General features: G+C 41.4%; 1 protein-coding gene across 3 annotated transcripts in view; it reads left to right on the top strand.

Moving 5' to 3' along the window:
• maoa (monoamine oxidase a) overlaps positions 1-14,292 on the top strand; it is a 35,389-nt gene extending 21,097 nt beyond the window's left edge. For all 3 annotated transcript variants that reach the window (XM_086124058.1, XM_086124060.1, XM_086124059.1), the window contains 12 exons: positions 2,695-2,799; positions 2,893-2,984; positions 3,257-3,398; positions 4,074-4,223; positions 5,492-5,651; positions 5,746-5,842; positions 6,921-6,974; positions 7,059-7,116; positions 8,694-8,791; positions 8,864-8,975; positions 12,133-12,195; positions 12,280-14,292. In XM_086124058.1, the coding sequence (XP_085980184.1) occupies positions 2,695-2,799; positions 2,893-2,984; positions 3,257-3,398; positions 4,074-4,223; positions 5,492-5,651; positions 5,746-5,842; positions 6,921-6,974; positions 7,059-7,116; positions 8,694-8,791; positions 8,864-8,975; positions 12,133-12,195; positions 12,280-12,435 (1,287 nt within the window). In that variant the 3' untranslated portion in view covers positions 12,436-14,292. The remainder of the gene's footprint in view (positions 1-2,694; positions 2,800-2,892; positions 2,985-3,256; positions 3,399-4,073; positions 4,224-5,491; positions 5,652-5,745; positions 5,843-6,920; positions 6,975-7,058; positions 7,117-8,693; positions 8,792-8,863; positions 8,976-12,132; positions 12,196-12,279) is intronic.
• Positions 14,293-21,114: the final 6,822 nt, after the last annotated feature.

Raw genomic sequence — 21,114 nt, 5'->3', positions numbered from 1 at the left:
GAGGCTGAATCTCTTTTTGATTGACAGCGAAATGAGCCAATGATCTTATGGTGAAAGCATCGTTTTCCTTTCAATTTTTTTGAAAAGGAACGGAGAGTAGAATTCACGTATGAATAAACGGACACATTTTATGATGTTGAGCTTCCTCTCCTTGACAGACCAGCATCCGCCACTGGTATATACACATGCTATGTCGTGATGTTGAGATAAATTAAATAATCACCACCAAATGTGGTGATGTAGACTTTTCATGGGTTTCAGAAGAATAAAGAAACAACATTTGAAGATGCTCATTTTCACACGTAACAAATGTTAGGCATGAACAAACTCTGACTATCATGACCTTTCTTACAATGAACTTTCTCCGTGTAAGCTTCTAATCTAAATGTCTTCATGAGTGTTGAGAAATAGTTCAAAAGTCCAGCCACTGACAAGAGCACAATTGTCATATAAAGTACTAAATAACGTTAAGTAAAGTGGAAGACATTTTGCAATCATCATCTTCTAAATGTGTTTTGTCATTAATTATATAACATAAGTAGAAAGCACATTTAAGATATATGGATCATTCCAGACCCATAAGCACAATTTTGGCATCAATATCTTTGAAAATCATAAGCATTACTTTTATTTATTTATTTTTGAGGGGGGTTGCTGCTGTTTCAAGAAAAAAAAACTATAAAATAAACTCAACTGTATTTATAGAGCACTTCAAAACAACCACCGCTGCATGCAAAGAGCTGTCGGCAAAAAATATTCAATCAAGGCAGTTAAAATAAAACGGTCACACATAAGCAGTAGAAAGCACAACACAATCAAACAAAACAAAGTTTCACGCTGAGTCAAAAGCCAAACAATAAAAATATGGTTTAAGACAGGGGTGCCAAACTCAATTTTGTCGGGGGCTGCATCGTACTTTTAGTTTCCTTCGGAGGGCCATTATGACTGTGAAACCAAATGAAATGTAGGAAGCCCTGTTCAAACGTTACAATTATTTTCAAGGAGAGATTGGGAACAAAAGGTTTTTTAAATGCATTCATATCTATGATTTCATTGTTAAAATTGCTGAGTTTACATATTTCCTGTTCAAATACATGGGAGATACAGGAAGTGCAGCAGAAAGAAACCAAGCTCAGCTCAGGTTACGCAAACCCTCCACAAAATGCAGAAATATCACAGTTCAATAGTGCCATCTGTTGGTAATACTACTTGACTAAAACAGGAGGCTCTTGTCAAGTGCTTGGTCTGTCTCTCCGCGTGCCCCCAAATTTTGGAGTCCAATAAGGTTCTCTGAAACTAACTAAATTAAAACTGGTGGTCCAGTGGTTTGCGCGTTGACCTCACAGTGCAGAGCTACCGGGTTCAATTCCAGCTCCTCCCTGTGTGGAGTTTGCATGTTCTCCCCGGGCCAGCGTGGGTTTTCTCCGGGTACTCCGGTTTCCACCCACATTCCAAAAAACATGCATGACAGACTAATTGAACACTCTAAATTGTGCCTAGTTGTGAGTGTCAGCGCGGATGGTTGTTCATCTCTGTGTGCCCTGTGATTGGCTGGCAACCAGTCCAGGGTGTCCCCCGCCTAGGGCCGGAAGACAGCTGAGATAGGCTCTAGCACCCCCGCGACCCTTGTGAGGATAAGCGGATCGGAAAATGGATGGATGGAAATTAAAACTACATTTGGAAGTTAGACATTTCTTTGTCTGTTCTTTGTTTGAACTGTGTGTGGTTAGGATAGTTCGAGCATGTTTTTTTCCCCCTCTCCCTCCCCTGTTGTTTCTTCCGACTTTCGGGGTTGAGTGAACGCTGGCGCGTCTGGCTGCCGCTGCTCAACCCGTTCTGTGTTTTATTGTTTTTGTTCCTGATTGTAAAGTGTCCTTGGGTGTCTTGAAAGGCGCTTATAAATAAAATGTATTATTATTATTATTAAAGGATGTTATGTGTAAAAAGAATGCAGACATAATTTAAAAATATATATTTAATGTCTGTCTACTATTTTAATGGCTAACATGCCAATGTGTTCGGCTCCTAAATGTTTAACCTGACTCTAATATTAATGCCTCAATAGCCATCAAAGCTTGTGGTCGAATTAACACAACATGTGAAATTAAAAAGCCTTCACCACCGCTCATGTAAAGAGTGTTTGGCAGTCATGAACTGCAAACTTTCAATGTCACTTTTTGCATAATGTCTGTTCGAGCGTACACGTGTGCTTGCTTGCACATATGGTTGTGTCCTTGCGTGCGTGTGTGCGTGCCATCCAGACAATCAATGATAAAACCAGTCTGGCGTGTTTAAGAGCACAGCACTGTTATCCAACAGTGTATTTGTCCAAAGGTGAAGTTCATTCAAGTTCAAGGTCAATTGGTATAACCTTCGGTACATTATGGCCACACCTTACTTAAACAGATGCATGCTTGCTGGGGAGCAGCCGTAATAATAGATGATGTAATTCACACACACACACACACACACACACACACACAGGTTAAAGAGCAAACAAAACAGCAAATATACAGAGCTATGATTTGATAGTACAGTATTACAAAGGCAGTACTATGACAATGACATAGAGAGAGAGAGAGAGACTCAGGGTTGTATAATGTTTCTGGCAAGTAAAAGGACATTCTGCCTGCTGTTCGTAAAAATGTCACTGGAAGGTAAATCCAAAAATAAACTTTCCATTGCGTCCTTTAGGGAAAGTCTTCCACCTTCAAAGCTTCCTTCCCACCCTCATGGAATCCTCTTGTCCATTTGGACTTCAACAATCTGTTCAGGACCTTCGACGAGATGGGCAAGGAGGTAAACTCTGGACGCACTCGTGTCATCTGCATGCTCTTCTGTTCTGGAGTCAATTTTGACCGAGGTGTTCCTACTTTTTTGTTTTGCTTTCAGATCCCCAGAGAAGCCCCCTGGAAAGCCCCCCATGCTGAGGAATGGGACAAGATGAGCATGCAGCAGCTCATAGAGAAGATCTGCTGGACCAGGTAACACATCACTTGGTTACATTTGTATTTAAAGTCTAAATATAACTTAACAGACACTTTATTGACACTTAATTAAATGTTGAGGCTCGGTTAAAAATAAGATTACAACATCTACAACCATCGTTAAAAAACAATAAGATGGTAAATATTGTAAATCGTAAAACAAACAAAACAGTCACACATCTGACTTCAGTTAAGAAAAAGCCAATTGAGCACAGCTTACGGTTGCGCAGTTTCAATACCAAATGCTCCTCCTTGTCTTGTGTTTGAAGTGCCACCCGTCGCTTCGCCACGCTGTTTATCAACGTGAACGTGACCTCCGAACCCCACGAGGTGTCGGCCCTCTGGTTCCTGTGGTACATCAAGCAGGCAGGAGGAATCATGAGGATCTTCTCCACAACAAATGGAGGACAGGTATGATGCTTACCTTGTGAATATGCGCACTTTAACTGGCCTATGTGTATATACCGGTACTTTTGTGAACTCTGCCTGGTAACAAGCAGCTCTGCAATCGTCCAATCGGAGCACTTCTGTTGACCTATATTGTTAGGGCTGCTACAATTTTCTTTGATCGTAAATTGTGAATGATTTCTTTTGCTAGTCATTAAGTTACAAGCAGGGACGTCTTTAGGTTTTGTGGACGGGTGTGGGGATGTAACCAGCCGTCATCCATCCATCCATTTTCTAACCCGCCTATCCTCACAAGGGTCGAGAGCGTGCTGGAGCCTATCCCAGCTGTCCTCGGGCAGTAGGCGGGGTACTCCCTGAGCTAGCTGCCAGCCAAGCACAGGACACACAAACAACCATTCACACTCACAATCACACAATATATAGTGTATAATTAACTTGCTGTGCATATTTTTGGAACGTGAGAAGAAACCGGAGTACCCGGAGAATACCCACATGGGGAGAATAAGCAAACTTCACACAGGAAACCGGGATCACAACCATGACCTCTGCACTATGAGGCGGACCTGCTAACCAGTCGACCACCTTACTACCCTGTATTGTTTTATTTCCAGTCGAGAACATTCCAACTTTATTCACAAACAAATACCAGGATATAATTGCTCTCGCTATCCCCTGCAGGAGAGGAAGTTTGTGGGCGGATCGGGTCAGATCAGCGAGTGCATGGCCAGGGAATTGGGCGATCGGGTCAAGTTGCAATCTCCGGTCTGCAGGATTGACCAGAGTGGCGACATGGTGCTGGTGGAGACAACGGATAAACAGACCTACATGGTAAGAGAAAATTTCACACGTACTTCCAGGTGGCAAAGACTGAGCTTTCTTGGATGGCACCACTAGGAAACAAATGTTTAGGTTATGTTGGTAGAGGCAACTTTGCCGTCAAAAGCAGTGTCTGGACTTACTGTAGCGCCCATGTTTACAGGGGCAAGACTCCCTTCCAATGTAACGGAAATCATTCACGTCAGGTTAGCCAAGCTGTAGGCACGAAGCTCAAAAGGAGCATGTCGTTTTGCCATATTCCTATCTGTGGAGCCTATAGTGTACACGTTTCTCGACCATGCTATTTTTAGTGCAGTTCCGTTTTTTTTTGTCAATCCCTTATCTATGACACCTCATTGTAACGAAGTGCTAAAGTAGCGTGTGTATGGGTTCCAAAACACTCTTTGTGAAAGAAAATATACCCCAGAACTCGTACTTCTTTTGGGGAGCGAGAACGTTTGGCCCCGTTTAATGTTCACCACACAAACCTTTTCCACCGTCTCTCATCTGACGTCATCACTCTGTATTCCATCCCTTTTAACGCTTAAACTAACATCGTGGCTCATGAACATAATCAGATGCACACCATTATCCTCCCTCTGGTAAGTTTGAATAATCTTGAAAACCTTTTTTTAAAACTCACACTGTTCTGTACTGGGTGTTTTTAGGCAATGAAAAAAAATACAAATCAATAATTTTGTAATGTATAGGGTGGTTTAATGCCATGAAAATAAGTACTTTAATGTATCACCCAATAGGCTATTTGTTTCACAGCGAGGCAAATGCTAAGGAGCATTAGGACTGCCGAAACTAAAACTGACATTATTTACCGGTAGCCATTATTTTTCGCTCAAATAGCCCAAGAATGACAGCACCACCAAAAAAAATTGGACATACCTTTGAGAGTGAGTCCCTTTTGAAGTGGCATACTGCACCAACAGACAGTCGTCTATTTTCTGTATTTAGCCTCGTCACCCGGTTTTCACTGGATTAATTTTTTTTTTTTGAAGAGAACCTAAACCTTTTGGGTTTGTGTCTGACAGTGCAACTCCAAATACAATAATTTTCTGTCGTTTTCAGTTTAGGTCAATGGTAGTCACTTCCTTTTGCCACCTGGAAATTTCTCGTGGCCTATTTTTTCCCCAAACATTATAAAAATGACTATAACTGCACCGTGTATCTTTGCAGTCCTGACACAGAGAAATCTGAACTCCTAATGCAATAACCATCTGTTGCTCCGTGCTGCCATCTACATGTGTTTTTTTTTTCAACCTCCTCAGGCCAAGCAAGTGATTTTGGCCACCCCTCCTGTTCTCAACCTCAAGATACACTTTAACCCCGAGCTGCCCCCACTGAGGAACCAGCTAATCAATCGGGTCCCCATGGGCTCGGTCATCAAGTGCATGGTGTACTACAGAGAGAACTTCTGGAGGAAAAAGGGTGACTAAAACAAGCGGGGGAAGAACTTGTCATTTGCTTTGGATGTGCTTTTTTTTTTTTTTTTTTTCAATTTTATGGGGGTTGTCTTCTTCAGGTTTGTGTGGCAGCATGGTGATCGAGGACGAGGGGGCTCCCATTGGACTGACATTGGATGACACAAAACCTGATGGCAGTATGCCGGCCATTATGGGGTGAATGCACTGAAAATAATATTTGAATCAGAGATGGCTTGATGTGCCCCAAACTGTGATTTTGAGGCTGATTTAAAAAAAAAAAAACGTCTTTACTTTTTTTGAGCACGTCAAGTTTTTTTGATTATTTCCATTTTTTTAACCTATAAAAGCTTGCGCAATACGGATTATATTTTTATTTTATTTGACCTTTATTCAATTCAGGTCAATTGACAACATTTTTTCATTTATAATGACGCCCTGGCCAAGAGGCAACATAAGAGGAAGTTACATAAAAGGGATAAGAGCAAAACAATAAAATCAACATCGTGTCACACATAAAACGGGAAAAAAAATACATGGACATCATACACAATAAATACAGCGATGAACCTTGAATGTAAATGATTAAAAGCCATCAGGATTGACAGCCAATCTGCCATTCTAGGAGAGGTTTTATAGCCGTCATTATTTCAGGCCATCCAAGTCCACCTGCCATCGGCAGCGACAGCCAATCCGCGTAGAGAACATACTCCGTCAGACGCGGATGCAGCACAAGCTGAGTTTGAAAAAATCAACAGTGTTGAATACCCCACAAACCGCAATGACATATTTTTTTATTTTACCAATCACCACTTTTGGGAGCGTGAGCATGTGACGCAGTTAAGTACGTTCTTGACGCCGATTGGCTGTCGTAGATGACAATAAACTGGGCTGGCCTGAAATAATGATGGTAGGATGACTGACTGCCTGACATGCCCGCAAGTGGTTATTAATAATAAGTTGTTTGAATATAATTATATCAAAGGTAAATTTTCTGGCTATTCTTTGCAGTGTGCAACAAGTGTTCTCAAACAATGGTTTGTATTTATACATGCATTGTCCTTTATGGCTATGATGTTTCATAAAAAAATATCCCACCTGTTGCTGAATCCAACCTTTAATATATAAAAAAATAGAAAATATATTACTGATTTACATATTGGTCAACCTCAAAACAGTATGTTGGGACTATCCTAAACCCAGGTGCACTTGCACATGAGTGTACAATTGAAGATTAAGGCTGATTTTAAGATCATGTTGTTGTTTTTTCTGGCAGATTTATCCTGGCCCGCAAATGTAGAAGGTTCTGCGGGCTCACCAAAGAAGAGAGGTATTGTTCTCACAGGGACAAAAGATTAACACAAACATGTATCAAACGTTCATTTCTATGCCTACAACGTTCTCTCATATTTAGATTCAAAAGGATCTGTGAGAGCTTCTCCAGAGTGCTGGGCACTGAAGAAGCTCTGCATGTGAGTTTGGAATCCCAAACACAAACAGGAATGCAATCTCTTACAGTCTATAAGAATAAGAAAACCTTTATTCGTCTCACAATGGAGAAATTCCCAATTTACAGCAGCAAAGTTATGAAAGGAAGAAAGTAGAACAAAAAAGAATAGGAGCTTCTGGTAAGGCAGCCACTCTCACGGCGCCATCTTGAAGTCATAATAACATAATAACAAAATAATACAGCACAACACATAAGACACAGACAGTCATTCAATCTTAATAACTTTTCTGCATACTCTTTGTTTTTTGAAGCAGTTATAGATGAAAAAGGAGCGTATGTAAACCCTATGGGCTTGATTTACTGAAGGTCTGCGCACACAAAAAGAGGCGCAATCTTGATTGCTTAGGTAAACGGTTGTGCATGCTAATCTGCGTACATCATGACGTTCGAATCAAAACAAAGCACCTGATGAGTCAATGTCAGGTATAAAGAACCCAAAATGAGTGAAACATTTCAAAACCAGTTGGGTAGATGAAACAAGGCAACATATTTTAGTGTGTCGTGTGACGGGAAGCAATGATCTCATATCTCATGGCCCTCTCAAATTTTGTCAGGGTTGATGCGCGTTTTGTCCCGTTTCGTGATGGCTCTCATGGCAAGTTAGTGTGTATGGTAGCCATTTCGTTCAATCATAGAGGATGTGACAGTTCAAGGGGAAGCCAACCCCAAATTTTTCTTTTGGCATTCTTAGGGGGCGGCCATTTTGCCACATTCTGCCAACTGAAAATGACATCACAGTTGCTCTGGGCTCGAGTAACGACCAATCACTTCTTACCTCTTTTGTGAAGCTCATATGAACCAGAATGCCATAGAACACATTATTGTAAAGGAAATGTATGGGTTGACTTGCCCTTTAAACAGCTTGTCGTCAGACTGCACATTGCCCATTGCCTTCTACTCTGGTATGATATGGTATGATGACCCTGTTGTTTTCGAGGGTTTGTTGCATGAATATAGATAAGTGTGTGCACTCGTTGCCTACAACTCTTTGAAAGCTTAGCCATGTGTCAGAGAGAGAGAGAGAAAGAGAACTGTGACAATACCAGCTCACTGTGCAGTGTTTTTATGAATAATGGGCTCTTTTGCTTATTCTGGTAGAAGAGATGGATGAGTGAATTACAGCAGTTATTGATTGAAAACTATTTATTGAGTGTCAGTATGTAACACACACACACACACACAATCCAGGGGAGCTTCATCCAACTCTGCCAGGGCCACAGTTGTGCATCAAAGCTACCCAACGATCCCATTTGAATGTGCTGTGCCAAAAAGTTAACAAGACTTGATGGAGGGAAGTTTCGATTAAATGGTGCTGCCGTAGACATTGAGTTCATCGTGCAAATGTAATCTAACACTTTCAATTCTATTATGACAAACTTCGATTTGCACTTGCGGTGCTCTCCAATCTTGTATTTTGTAAAAGATTGCAATCCAGTAAATCACAAAAAATATACCCACCAACAGCGCAGTCTGTTTAGAGTGAGAGTGAACACACACCTTTGGGTTCTTATTAAATCAGGCCATTAATGTGTGCACCAGGCGATCCACTACGAGGAGAAGAACTGGTGTGAAGAGGAGTACTCAGGAGGGTGCTACACGGCATATTTCCCCCCAGGCATTCTCACCCAGTTTGGAAAGTAAGTACAGTGGATGAACGAGCTGTGTCTATGGTGAACAGCGGTGAAACCCTCTTCGTGTCTTCCCCGCAGGGTGCTGAGAGAGCCGGTGGGCAGGTTGTACTTTGCAGGCACCGAGACCTCCACTGAGTGGAGCGGCTACATGGAAGGTGCTGTCCAAGCTGGAGAAAGGGCAGCCCGGGAGGTCAGAACACACACAACATATCAGACTATGTTGGAAAAAAATGTCATATATATGCTTGGTTTATTTGTAGACAATGCAGGTGCTTTTGTGTGTAAAAACTGCCGTATCTTGATTTTAGCGTGTTTAGAAAGTTGGCCGGCGGCTCTGCGCCGTGGTGGACATTCTGGCGTATGGTGGGCGTTTGCTTTGACACACCCTTGGGGTACCTGATAATGTAGTGACTGAAAGTAGAGAAAACTTTACACCGACTGGAAGCAGGTTCCAGTATTTGCACAGGTTGTGAAACACGATTTTGACCCAAAGCTCATGACCGAAGGTAAGCTTCTGAACGTAGATTGACTGGTAAATTGAGAGCATTGCCTTTTCGGCTTAGCTCTTTCTTCACCACGACAGACAAACAGATCCATCTGTCGATCTCATGCTGCATTCTTCCCTCAGTCGTGAACAAAGACCCCAAAATAACTCCTTCACTTGGGGCGGGCTCTCATCTCCAACCGTGGTCTTAGATTTGGAGGTGCTGATTCTTATCCCAACCGCTTCACCCTTGGCAGCATCCCCAAAACATATGTAGACTGGTTGACTGAAGTTTCATCCACCCTTGAGCGCCATACTGACTGTGCTGAGCTAGTCCACTGAGATGCTTGATGGTCAACCAGAATTCCCTCAAGGCTGCCCGGAAGTCGTTCTTCATGGCCTCACCTGTTTTGGCCCGATTTTTTTGCCTCAGCGACCACTGACGCTGCTTTCCCATTAGTCTGCCGGTACCCCATCAGCTGCCTCTGATGTTTCACAGCCCAAAAAGGCTCGATAAGGTATTGCCTTATCGTATTGGTATTGATGGGTATTGCCTCCACAACAGGCATGACCAGCTGATGGCCGCAGCTCCCAACTGCTCCGAGATGGTGGCCTTTAGCTCCCTGCAAGTTTCTGGCAAACCTCTGCTCTACACTTTTATCAGTAATATAGGAAAAATGAGCGGAGTGAATATTTACTCTTAAGCGTCTCTAGGTGGTCCACAATGCTGCTTCTCGCCTCTTGACTGGTACTCGTAAGAGGGAGCACATAACTCCTACTCTGGCGTCCCTTCACTGGCTCCCGATACATTTTAGAGTTCTTTTTAAGATCATATTATTTGTTTTCAAATCTTTAAATGGCCTCGCGCCACCTTACCTCTCTGAGCTCATCCGCCCCTAAACACCTGCCCGGCGACTCAGGTCTGCAGACCAGACATTAGAAGTACCAAGAACTAAGAGGAGGCTCAAAGAGGATCGAGCCTTTTCCGTTGCTGGTCCCTCTCTCTGGAATGACCTCCCACTGAATATTCGGCAAGCCCCCTCACTGCCCATCTTTAAAACTCATTTGTATTCTTTGGCATTTGACACGGCATGACTCGGACTTGATCTTAGTCTTACTGTTTGGTGCTTTCTACTGTCTTTGTTATTAACTTGTTTTATTGTTGTATATATGATATTTGCTCCATGTACAGCACTTTGTATCCAGCGATGGTTGTTTTAAAGTGCTCTATACATACAGTTGAGTTGAGTTGAATATATAAGAGGGAGAGATAGGCTGATGGACAAATGGACGGATGGACCGACAGAGAGACAATAAACCCGATAAGAACCTGCCATAACATTCCATAGCATACAATACAATACCGTCCAAAATGAACTTACAATCTTACACAACACTAAAATGGTCCAATACAATCTGATGCTATTTTTAAAAAGCCATAAAACAGCATGCCATGCATTGACGCGATCCGTTATCTTGTAGTACAGTCTTTCTTTATGTGGAATATCAGGTGCCTATATTAATACTTCATTTCTAAATGTAAGATAAGATAAGATAAGAAACCCTTTATTAGTCTCGCAATGGAGAAATTCCCGATTCACAGCAGCAAAGTTATGAAAGGAAGAAGTAGAACAACAAAATATAGGAGCTGCTGGAAAGGCAGCCACTGTATTGTTGTTTTGTAACTTTGTGACTGACAGAAACCACGAGGCTCTTTACTGGGACTCATATTGTACTGTTAAAGGATGTCTTTGTCGATGGACAAGTTACTAATCCTAAATCTCAGTAAGACTTGACCGAATTTCCTGTCTTCTGGCTCATGCTGAGCACCCGGTGCCATGCTAACGTCATTAGCATCATGCGATACCCTCCATATAACAAGGTTGGCTGGCACTCCCTCACTATCACCAGGGATCAGCTTGGCTTTGTTTGTCTGATTGGAAGGCTTCCGCCCCACCTTAATTCACTTTGATGCTGAAATACTGGAACCCGAAAGTCACTTGTGAATGCATACATGTCTCATGTGTCCCTCACACATCCCGTAAAAGACCCCTTTCAAGTTTAGCGCGCCGCGTGCTTGGAGTACTTAACCGGCTTTGTTGAAATACGATTCCCTTGCTCCACAAATCTCTTTTTAAATCTTGTTTTAGTGATCTCTTAAAAAAATTAAAAATCATAAATGCCTTTTGACGTTGCACTTATTTTCCTGACCCTGATGCTGGGAGAGAGCGTCTCAAGTGTGCTGTTTGCATTTTGAATGAACACTTGTGTGAAGATTTATCACAACAATACAAATCTGTCCCAAATATTTTACTGTAAAAGGGAGCAAAACTGTCTTGTCGTAAATATCACTGTCGGGATGGAGTGGTGCATTTGAATGATAGATGGTGTTGTGGTTGGTGGTTACCAACATTTACGGTAGACAGGTTAAAACTAGGACAGAACTATAGTATTTTACGTTATATTTTAAAGAATGCAGTAGATATGACCTTACATTACGTTACTTTCTGTTTCATGATACAGTATTGCCATAGGTGACTGTTACCTATGTGATGTTACACACTGTGACCTTACCTTACGTTACATCACATGACCTGATGTTGAACTACCTCACATCATGTTGCCTTACATTCTGTCACCTTAAATTACATGACAAAATACAGTATGTTGCTTTACCTGACATTGCATTAGCCTAGCTGTAATAATTAAGTGAAAATTAAAAGTAAACTAAAATAAAGTCAATGTTGTTAAATTATGTTATATTAAAAAATGAGAATAAGATGTTGATTCTTTTTTTTTTTTTTTTTTTTTTAAATAGCCCACTCCCTGAATGGCGCAATAACCGCTATTTACTGTGCTGCAGATTTTGTGCACGATGGGAAAAATCCACCGCAGCCAGATCTGGCAGACAGAGCCTGAGTCAGAGGTGAGAAGAGCTTTTCGGGAATTTTACCACACATACTTAAGCGACACGTGTGACTTTAGCCCTGCCTCTTCTCCATCCCAACAGGATGTGCCAGCGCGCCCCTTCATCACCACCTTCTGGGAGAGGAACTTGCCTTCAGTCGGCGGTCTGGTCAAGTTCGTGGCAGTGTCGGGCTTTCTTTCTGTCGCCACAGTGGCTGGCGTGGCCGCCTACAAGAAAGGCCTCATCCCTCGGTGTTAGATACCAGCGCTGCCGTCTCATCACCGCACTTGTGTACTTACGTGCTGAGCGCGACTTTCCACATGGAAAGAAGTGTGCTGACTGTTGATTCATAGCTACAATTTCTAAAACTATACATTTGTCAACCTGAATAGCTAAGCTACATGGATACCTCTTATTATAATAATGTCCATCCCTATACACACACCATACATTTCCAGTTATCCTCCATGCCTTTGCCAATTATGTGACTTTTTTTAACTGATCCTGCTCAGATGTGCGTATCTGAACTTTTGTTGCACTGTGTGGGCGTTTTTTGTATCGTGTGTGTGTGTGTGTGTGTGTGTGTGTGTGTGTGTGTGTGTGCGTGTGTGTACAAAGTGTACACTGGTGATTTTAGGTGCTGATTTACTGTGATGATGCAGCAACTGGGCCATTGCAGATGGTAACAGTGGAGGTTAAAGCTTAGGTCTGTTATCCTTTTCTACCAATTGTCAAGATGTAGTCATGAAAATAGTGCGCTTTCATCCATCCATTTTTCAATTGGAATTGTTGTCTTTAGGACCACAAGTGAGACATCCCAATTGATTTTGGGCAAGAGGCAGAGTAAACCCAAGACTAGTCGCTGATCAATTGTGGGGTCAAGCAATCATTAAAGGAACAAAAAAAAACCCTCACGGGATTAGTTAGCAAAGAAGAAAACAACAATACAGTCTGTTCCATACATGGATCTGTACATGGATGTGAATAGGAATTTCTTGCAGGGATTTATTGACATTTAAGATAAATATGAGGAGTATTTTTTTTCTTTTTTTTCTGTTTGAGGAGAGTTTCAGTCGATGTAATAGAAGCATTTGAATGTATTTCCTTAAGAATAATTGCGCAATTTTTTTACTCAAAATTTATTTCTCCTGCATAAGTCATCTATTTTGATGGTCTGCATAAAGGCGCTTCTTATTGTATCGCTTCAATGTTATTTAAAGAATCGGACATCTTGTAATCACAAATGTAGCTTATGTATAAAAATTTAGGTTTTGGTTGTAATTGTCATCAATACAAAATATGAATAAAGGATGGATTGTAGTCACTTGGAAAAACAGTAATTGTCAAAAAACAAACAAACACCTAACTCTTGTATCGTACAATTTCTGTGTGCGTGTGTGTTCATGTGCATGTGCGTTGGGGAATTCATACTGTTCTTGTCTCAAAGTATGATGTGTGTCTGTTTCACCAGTGTTGTTTGTTGTGCCTTTATGGGAAAATTGTGGTGTTTCACGAATATTATTTTTGGATTCTCTTAAGTGCCTGTGTGAATGAAAATTCCACACACTGCTTCTTGCCCTCAGTTTAGGAACTGCTTTAATAATGCAGCCCTCCCTTAAAGGGGCCGTTGACAACTTTCAACTGAAAACTAAGAAAGAGTTTGCCATTTCAGGCTGTTTTTGTTGTTGTTGTTTTTAGGTCCAAAATACGATCACCGGAAAAGCACATTTCTTCATAGAACACAGTGGAAGCTTTAGAAAATGCTGAATCTGCCTGAAAAAGCTGTTATTTTTTTGGGCGGGGGTTCTATTACTTTCCTGTAAAGTCTGTTTCTGTTTTAGCAATTTTGTACCTTCATAGGTGGTATCAGTCTGGTAAAAGAGACAGGACATTGTCTGTTAGCCCCATTCACACAGGTTGCAAATAAATAACTCAGACTACATTCTGTCATTGCGTAAAATGTTGCAAAAACGCAATGTAACACTTGTTTTGACATTGCCAATGTTGTGTGAACATACCTTAAAAACACCTTTTTAGATGTACGTATTTGATTGCTGAAAAAAAGTGGTGATATTTACAGGAAGAAAAAAAGTTAAATAAATCTTTTACTGCTTACCTGTGCATACCTGTGCAATCCCTTTTTCAATGAAGTTTTGGGTGTGTGTGTGTGTGTGTGTGTGTATATATATTGTTTGGTGTTTCAACATTTAATTAAATGTAGAGGAAAAATTATTAATTAATAATGGTGTAAAAAATGTATACGGTATTTTGAAAATATTTACACCTAAATATATACACACACAAATATATTTTGTATATTGTTATTTTAGTAGTAGTCATACTACGACAGTACTAATACTAGGATTACTAGAATACTAGTATTGGAAAATACACAACAGGGGGTCCTCGGTTTACTGTGGAGTTCCGTTCCTGCAGCGGAAACGTAACCCCTAATGTGCACGAAAGTCAATACGCGTCGCAATCGAATGCTTTAGCAATACATATTTGTCATCAAAAACCTTTTAGGCCACAAATACACGGCATCCAAAAGCAAAATATGAAGTTGGGTGGTAACTTATCGTGTATCATACAAAGTTCTTCCGTTGGAAACGTCAAATGTCTGTCGTCAGGATCCCATGCAAGGTACTGTATGCTAATGCTATGACTTTCTAAGTAGAGTTTTAATATTGACCACTAGAGGGCAGTTAATGGCCACTTTAAAAACTCATGGTATGCTTTGTTTAGAATTCAATTGGACCCTATATTGTGTTTTGCACGCGCTAAAACCAATAAAGGGGGTTTATTATAATAGTAAATGTCTGTTTTTAAAATGGCATTATCGAGCAATTTAACGTCTGTTGGAATTGAGGAGGATGCGCCCAATGGTAAAACCACAAGTCCCAGAATGCTTGCTCACGGAGCAGTTACGTAAACCTTACGTGTTTTTATTTTCTCCAGAATCTTACTAATGCTAAAGATTTTAAACATTTTGCTCGAAAATTTTAACGTACACTGTCCAGTATTATAAATATTTCACAGCCAATATGAATGTATTTTATAAAAGTGCAGTTTATCACATTATCACAATGCAAAAGTTTGACTGTGTGGCATTTGTGAGTAATTATGGAAATATCGTTTCATATTACTCTGAAAATAGCAGCACAGACCCAGTGGTTAGCACGTCTGCCTCACAGTTCTGAGGTTCGGGTTTGAATCTGTGCATGGGCTTTAAAACACAGCTATTTGCTCTTTTGTGCTCAGGCCAAAGCACTGTTTAATACTGTATAAAAGTACTGCTTTGGCCCTATCTCATGCGACAGAACTCTGTTAAAGGGATTTTCTTTTGCGCTTTGCCAAGTTTGTCACCATCCTGTGGCATTAGAAAGATTTATAAACTAGTTTCCATTTCCTCGCAGATTTTCTTCTTTGATTATTTCATGACAGTGCTTGGTCCCTCCCTTCCTGTGTACACTCTATGTGACCAGTTGGCAAGCAGTTATGGATGCAGGCCTATCCCACCTTTCACCCGAAGTTATCTGGGATAGTCTCCAGCTGACCCATGATTTTAATAAGAACAAACCTTAGAGAAAATTGATATAGATGGATTATTCTTCAAAAATGCATACAAATGTGGCCAAAGACATCTCCCACCAACTACACAGCTTTATCAATATACGTTCATGGCCACTGTATAGTCCTATTAATTCCCTGCACACATTCCTATTAATTTCCATGGAAAGTGTCAAATCCAAGCATCATCCCTACTCATCGGGTTTCTTCGGATCTCCTCTTATGTTTGTAGTAGGGGCTCTAATGAGTGTGGAGCAGCTTTTTAAATGCGGAGCAGGGATAAATGGTGTATGTGCAGAAGCTTTGCTACTTGACATATGGCACCTTAATTGCGCTGATCACTGCCATCTTAGCGCACAACGCCGCCGGCTCGTCCAATCACGGATTGACATGGCGCACTTAGTCAGCGCCGCCACTTTCTAATGCGCTGTGACATGTCAGGCTTGCTTGCTTTCACGTACACACACACTCTCTCACACACACACACGCACACACACGATCACACCAGCCTCTCCTTATGAGACTGCAGCCCTGCTCCTGGCCTCAGTACACTTTGCTATTATATGAAATGTGACACTGTCTATTTACCTCCCAATCCTTCACGATGGGAATTGGATTCAGAGATGGCAACAGTACATGGTTGGAGGAGTGTGCGGGTGCCACCACCACCCAACTGCAACCATACTACCCAAGTGAAATGGGCTGGAAAATGTTCCAAGACTCGGAATATTTTTAAATCCATCGATCTATCCATGTTTTAGACCAGTGATTCCCAACCAAACACAATTGTCATAAAAAGAGGATACATATGTCAATTTGATACTTTTTGCCATCTAATAGACAAATTTGGGTGGATTTAGTTTGAAAAATGGTTTGATCCATCTCACTCACTGTGTTTGTGCGTGCGTGTGTGTGTGTGTGCATGTGTGTGTGCGTGTGTGTGTGTGCGCGCGCGTGTGTGTACAGCCAGATAGACAGACAGGTAGCCTCATGTAAATAAAATAAGATTGCTTTTTGACAAACAAGAGCTAGAGTAGTTTCCGGTAAGACTGTTTGATCAAATGGTCTATCTTTCTAGAATCATTCAAGTTGGATCAATGTCTTAGTATATCTTCATATAAAAATTGCTCAGTTATCTGACTTTTGGCTGATGGTATCGAGACAGCAGGGAGAGGTTTTGAGTATTCAGTATATTATTTTATCATTTCTATGTCTATCCTTGCATTCAAACTGTCAGTCTGTATTTTGGTTATTTTTCAAACTTACATAGCAGTTAATAATGCTTATAATGTCACTTAAAATAACATGATGATGACAGATTAGCTCTGGAAGGGATGGATTAGTTTCACATTATTTGTTTTGTGAACACTTATTTTGAAATATCATCAAATAAGATGTTATCCAGCGCCCAGGAACAATGTGTGTTTTTCATTACAGGCTCCGCTGCGTAAGAAAGTGAGGCCAGACAGAGATAAAATGTTGAGAGGTTAAAGGAGTGCGGAAGCATCAAGACGTTCGCTCAACTTCTCTTTTAGCAATCAATAAATAAAAGCTCTGTTGAAAGTAAAATACTTTGATTATCGCGTAAATGATCCGGCACCTTTAGTGCCCCCTGAAACGACACACAAGCAACTACTGCAATTTTACATCTACTAGTTTATGATAGCATTTGAGGTAGGCTATCCAAAAATACAGCATTTCTTCATGTAGTGAGCTTTATGTAGTCAACTATAAATGGGTAAGGCCTCTATTTATACATTTAGGAAATAATAGGTGGTAAGCACCAAGTCCCCGTGATCTTAACATGGATAAGCAATGTCGGAAACAGATGGATGGGAAACTGTTAAACAATAACACTATTCATCAATCTATTTTCTACAGTGACTGACTGCCTGTCCATGAGAGGTGTTGCAGGTCCTATCCTAGATGACGAGAGGCGCGGTACACACTGGACTGGTCATCCGTCACTTGGTCACAGGGCACATCCACGTAAGTATTCATACTTGCATTCTCACCTTTTTAAAACACAAGTGAGGCGGAAGAATACTCACCCCGTGTTTCGTCTTCAATTCAATTGTCTGTCTTTGGTCTGTTTTTAAAGATTTGAAATCTTCTTTTAATCATGCAAAGCACATTGAATTTCCTTGTATATGAAATTAAATATAAATACAACTGCCTTGCCTTCAATTAACCTGATTTTTTTCAAATATGAGAGAAACCACAGAAAAGGGGAACCCCACTCTGAGATTTGAAGCCCAAACTTAGAACTGTGGCACAGATGTGTGAACCAATAAATGAGCCAATACCTCTTGACTGGTACTCATAAGAGGGAGCACATAACCCCTGTTATACACCTGCCCGGCGCCTCAGGTCTGCGGACCAGACATTAGAAGTACCAAGAACTAAGAGGAGGCTCAGAGAGGATCGAGCCTTTTCTGTTGCTGGTCCCTCTCTTTGGAATGACCTCCCACTGAACATTCAGCAAGCCCCCTCACTGCCCATCTTTAAAACTCATTTGTAGTCTTTGGCATTTGACTCGGCATGACTCAGACTTGATCTTAGTTTTACTGTTTTGTGCTTTCTACTGTCTTTGTTATTAATTTATTGTTTTATTGTTGTATATATGATATTTGCTCCATGTACAGCACTTTGTATACAGCGATGGCTGTTTTAAAGTGCTCTATAAATACAGTTGAGTTGAGTTGAGTGGAATTGAGAATACCTGACCACACTTCCACAAAAATGCCAGAACAGTGATACTTTGAATTTTGTGTCTAATTTGTATCGTGATCAAGTTCATAACTCAATTTACTCATGCATACGACCGATTTTCTGTGATTGGCTGGCAACCAGTTCAGGGTATCCCTGCCCACTGCCCGAAGACAGCTGGAATAGGCTCCAGCACGCCCACGACCCTTGTGAGGATAAGTGTATTAGAAAATGGATGGATGGATAAGATCAATTTTCTGAACTGAAATGCTATTAAGCCATTCAAGCCACCCCAAAGGAAATACGGGGATGTGCAGTCAGGGTAGGCATGTGAGGCAGTGCCTCCCCTTGCTTGCCATTCTCTGCATGGAAAAAAAAAGAATAATGATTACATTAAATTCTGTTCCATTTTAGTTCTTCTCTGTGCTTTACATTGGTTTTCTTTTCCCCACAATAATTATTAATGATTAAAGTAGCTGAATGTGTGCTTAAAGATAGATAGACATTTGACAATAAAGTTGTATCCAATCCAAAAAATCAAATCCAATAGATAGATAGATAGATAGAGATTGGCTCATCTGTTGTTATATCAGTCTGGCTGTCTGTCTGTCTGTCTGTCTGTCTGTCTGTCTTCCACTGCAAGCCTCTCTGTCACTGTTATGGAGTGATAAATAACTGAAGTAAATAGCAAAGCCACCTGAGTCTGCAGTGGCAAGAAGCGCAGGCGGGAAGGATGGAGTTGAGAGAGGCTTTGCGAGTCTTAATCCCCAGAGAGGAGTGAGCGCGGTTTGTCAGGAAGTCAAGCCCTGGAACTCGAAATAGTACGCTGCCCATCTAGTCAGGTAAATCGTTCTGTGGAGGAATGCAGGAAATGAGTGCAGGTATATAAGATAACCAGCAGTCACTGTCTTATTATCTTTGTAAAGGCCAGATATTTGATACTGCTCTTGTATTGGATCTCTTCAGATTGTGCAGGTCTGCCTGATGATATATTTGCAAAATTTGTCATATATATACTGCTCAAAAAAATAAAGGGAGCACTTAAACAGCACACTGTAACTCCAAGTATTCCCTTTATTTTTTTTTTACTGTTATAACAACTTTGTTTGCAACAAGCACTGGCTGAGTTATTTTATCTACCGTATTTTCTGCACTATAAGGCACACCTAAACGCATTCAATTTTAGCACGTCCACCTCACAGTGCAGAGGTCGTGGGTTCGAATTCGGCTCCGGCCTTCCTTTGTGGAGATTGCATGTTCTCCCCATGCCTGCGTGTTGTTGGTTTTTTTTGGGGGGGGGGGGGGGGGGGGGGGGGGGTTGGGGGTTGCCAGGTACTCTGGTTTCCTCCCACATTCCAAAAATATGCATGGTAGGTTAGTTGAACACTCTCAATTGTTCCTAGGTGTGACTGTGAGTGTGAATGCTAGCTTGTTTATGTGAACCCGGCGATTGGCTGGCAAACCAATTCAGGGTCTACCACTCCTCGAAGTCAGCTGGGATAGACTCCAACATGCCCGCGACCTCCGTGAGGATAAGCGGTTCAGAAAATTTCTCTATATCTGCCCTTCTTTTCATTCGAAGTCAGCTGTGGCACGCGCGATAGCAACGGATGGAGTGATGTTGCAAGCCCATATAAGCATCTTCTTTAAAGAAGATGACCAATCAGCAGGCAGATTGCACTGGAGGCTTTTGGACATTGCTGATGCAAAGGAGGCAGCCTCAGGACTTGTCATCCCTCTCTCAACCATTCACGGATGGCAGCCCTGACCCCATTCACACGCTCCAGTGGCCACCAGAGCCCAGGAGTTGATGCTTTGTTAGGAATGGGACCTCACTGCTACCTCAAATCCTCAGGTGAGCACATGGAGGGAAAACTCCACATTGAGGACATAAAGGACTTTCAGAAATGAAAGACACAGGCTCAATTATTTGTCATTTCACATCATGAATGTAAAGTACTGGTCTAGTGCCTGCAATTGGCTGGTGACCGATCTAGGGTGCACCCCACCTCTTCCCCACCGTCTGGGGTACGATTCAGCTCATCCATGACCCTAATGAGGACAAGTGCCATGGAAAATGGATGCATGGATGGATGGTCCAGTGCCTCATGAGACCAATCTGTTCCTAAGGGGACAACAGTGAATCACAGTATGTGCACTAGGACGGTCCAAACATTTAGTGCTTGAAGGCAATAACTCATTTTGGCCACTCGTTTTCTGTCAAGTTGAGTGTAGGAACATAATTTGAATGGAAATTTGCCAGCTATTGCTGTATTGGGGACAGCTTGACAATCAGAAAGTCCAATCTCAAATGTAAAAAAAATAAAAATAAAAAACAATCTGGATGATACTTTTTATAATACAGTTTGCTGAATTACTTCATAGAGAAGTCAGAGAGGTTGTAGTGGTTCATGCAGCTGATTTCTGTGCGGGCAATTCACTTCCATATCAGTGACAGTGTGATAACGTCAGTGGTTCACACTCCCATTAATCCCCATGGACAAGAGCACTAGGTTGCCCCCAAGGATCACATGAGTAGCCCGCTGGCCTGTTCCAAAAATAGCTCACAAGTGATGCAGCACTGTGATTTTCTTGATCATTATATTAAAAAATTATGATTAAGTTTCATATGAGCAACTTTGTTATTTCTGAAGTGTG

The sequence above is a fragment of the Hippocampus guttulatus genome, chromosome 11 (assembly GCF_054856545.1).
Source record: "Hippocampus guttulatus isolate MCC_2025c chromosome 11, RoL_Hgut_1.0, whole genome shotgun sequence".
NCBI classification, from domain to species: domain Eukaryota; kingdom Metazoa; phylum Chordata; class Actinopteri; order Syngnathiformes; family Syngnathidae; genus Hippocampus; species Hippocampus guttulatus.
Note: the sequence above shows the minus strand (reverse complement) of the source record. Positions and strands in the feature narration are given on the sequence as shown.